The sequence below is a fragment of the Frankliniella occidentalis genome, unplaced genomic scaffold (assembly GCF_000697945.3).
Source record: "Frankliniella occidentalis isolate FOCC.00 unplaced genomic scaffold, Focc_3.1 Scaffold2495, whole genome shotgun sequence".
NCBI lineage: Eukaryota > Metazoa > Arthropoda > Insecta > Thysanoptera > Thripidae > Frankliniella > Frankliniella occidentalis.
The window spans coordinates 12,298-13,750 of NW_026269576.1; the positions used below are offsets into that span (position 1 = coordinate 12,298).

Consider the following 1,453-nt stretch of genomic DNA (forward strand, 5'->3'; position numbering starts at 1 on the left):
TTTGTGCGGGAGTGAGAGAGAGAGCGCGCGAGCTGCGCGAGCGAGAGAGCGAGAGAGGGTGTGAGAGCCTGTGTACCGGATACGCATTTTCTCACATGTTTATTGCATAACCATAAAAACGCGCCGCAATGAACTTATTGCCGTCTTTCTCTCCGTCTCTCTCCTGCAACCTGCAACGCTTTGCAGCTCTGCATCACGCCGTCTCTCTCGCTCTCTCCCTCTCGCCTGGACGACCAGCCGAGCCGGCCAGCAGGAATCCCTCGCAGCTTGTGTGTGCGAGTGCCCTGTGTGTGTGTGTGTGTGTGGGGGGGGGGGGGCAGCCAAGGTACACAGCCAGGTCCCAAAGCCCCTGGCGCCTCGTAATCCCGCCCCCGCCCTCTCCTCACGTGATAACAACGACTTTCATTAACGCCTCAGCCGTTTCGGATAAAGAAAAGAAAAGTTTGCGAATCCGTCTGGATCAGGACCAAGTGGTGCTTGACGGGGCCTTCCGTGTGGTCCCCGACCGGGGTGGGAGCTGCCTAGGGCTGCCCCGTCGCGACCAGGTGGTCCGAGCCGTGCCCGTGGGCTGGCTTGACGCGGTGCTTTGAGCGGTGGTGCTTGACGCGGTGCTTGATGCGGTACTTGTTTTGCCTGTTGCAGTCTCCGGACATCGGCGCGGAGTTGACGGGCGGGTGCTACGGCTTCGCGGCCAAGTACATGCACTGGCCGGAGGACCTGGTGGTGGGCGGCGCCAAGAAGAACAAGACGGGCCACATCCAGCGCGCCTCGGCCCTGCAGACCGTCATCCAGCTCATGAGCGAGCGGGAGATGTTCGAGTTTTGGAGCAAGACGTACAAGGTTCACCACGTCGACTGGACGCAGGAGAAGGCTGCCCTCGTCCTGGACGCGTGGCAGCGACGCTTCTCCGACGAGGTGCGCAAGGCCATGAAGAAGGACATCCGAGACCTGGGCGTGACCTCGCCCTACAACGTGTTCGCCTTCTCCACCGCCACGCTCAACGACATCCTCGGCCAGTTCTCCGAGCTCAACGTGATCAAGATCGCCATCGGTTACGTGCTCATGGTGCGTCGTGGACTCGATCAGTTGGAAGGGGGAGTCCGCACATGTTCAGTACTGACCTCTTGTGTCTGATTTCAGCTGGTGTATGCCGGAGTGTCCTTGCTGCGCTGGCAGGACCCCGTGAGGTCGCAGGCGGGTGTCGGTATCGCCGGGGTGGTGCTCGTCTCCATCACGGTCGCCGCGGGGCTGGGCTTCTGTGCACTGCTGGGCATCGCGTTCAACGCGTCCACCACCCAGATTGTGCCCTTCCTCGCCCTCGGCCTTGGGGTGGATGACATGTTTCTCATCACTGCGTCTTACGCTGAGCAGGATTTGACTGAAGTTAAATCACACGTAAGTTGTACTAAAAATGCAAAATAAATTGAAATGATCTACTTATATTTTTTGTTGA

General features: G+C 59.3%; 1 protein-coding gene across 1 annotated transcript in view; it reads left to right on the forward strand.

Moving 5' to 3' along the window:
• LOC127751964 (protein patched-like) overlaps window positions 1–1,395 on the forward strand; it is a gene marked incomplete at both ends in the record, with an annotated part of 10,337 nt that extends 8,942 nt beyond the window's left edge. Inside the window, 2 exons of the mRNA XM_052276313.1 lie at window positions 643–1,065; window positions 1,141–1,395. Of these exons, the coding sequence (XP_052132273.1) occupies window positions 643–1,065; window positions 1,141–1,395 (678 nt within the window). The remainder of the gene's footprint in view (window positions 1–642; window positions 1,066–1,140) is intronic.
• Window positions 1,396–1,453: the final 58 nt, after the last annotated feature.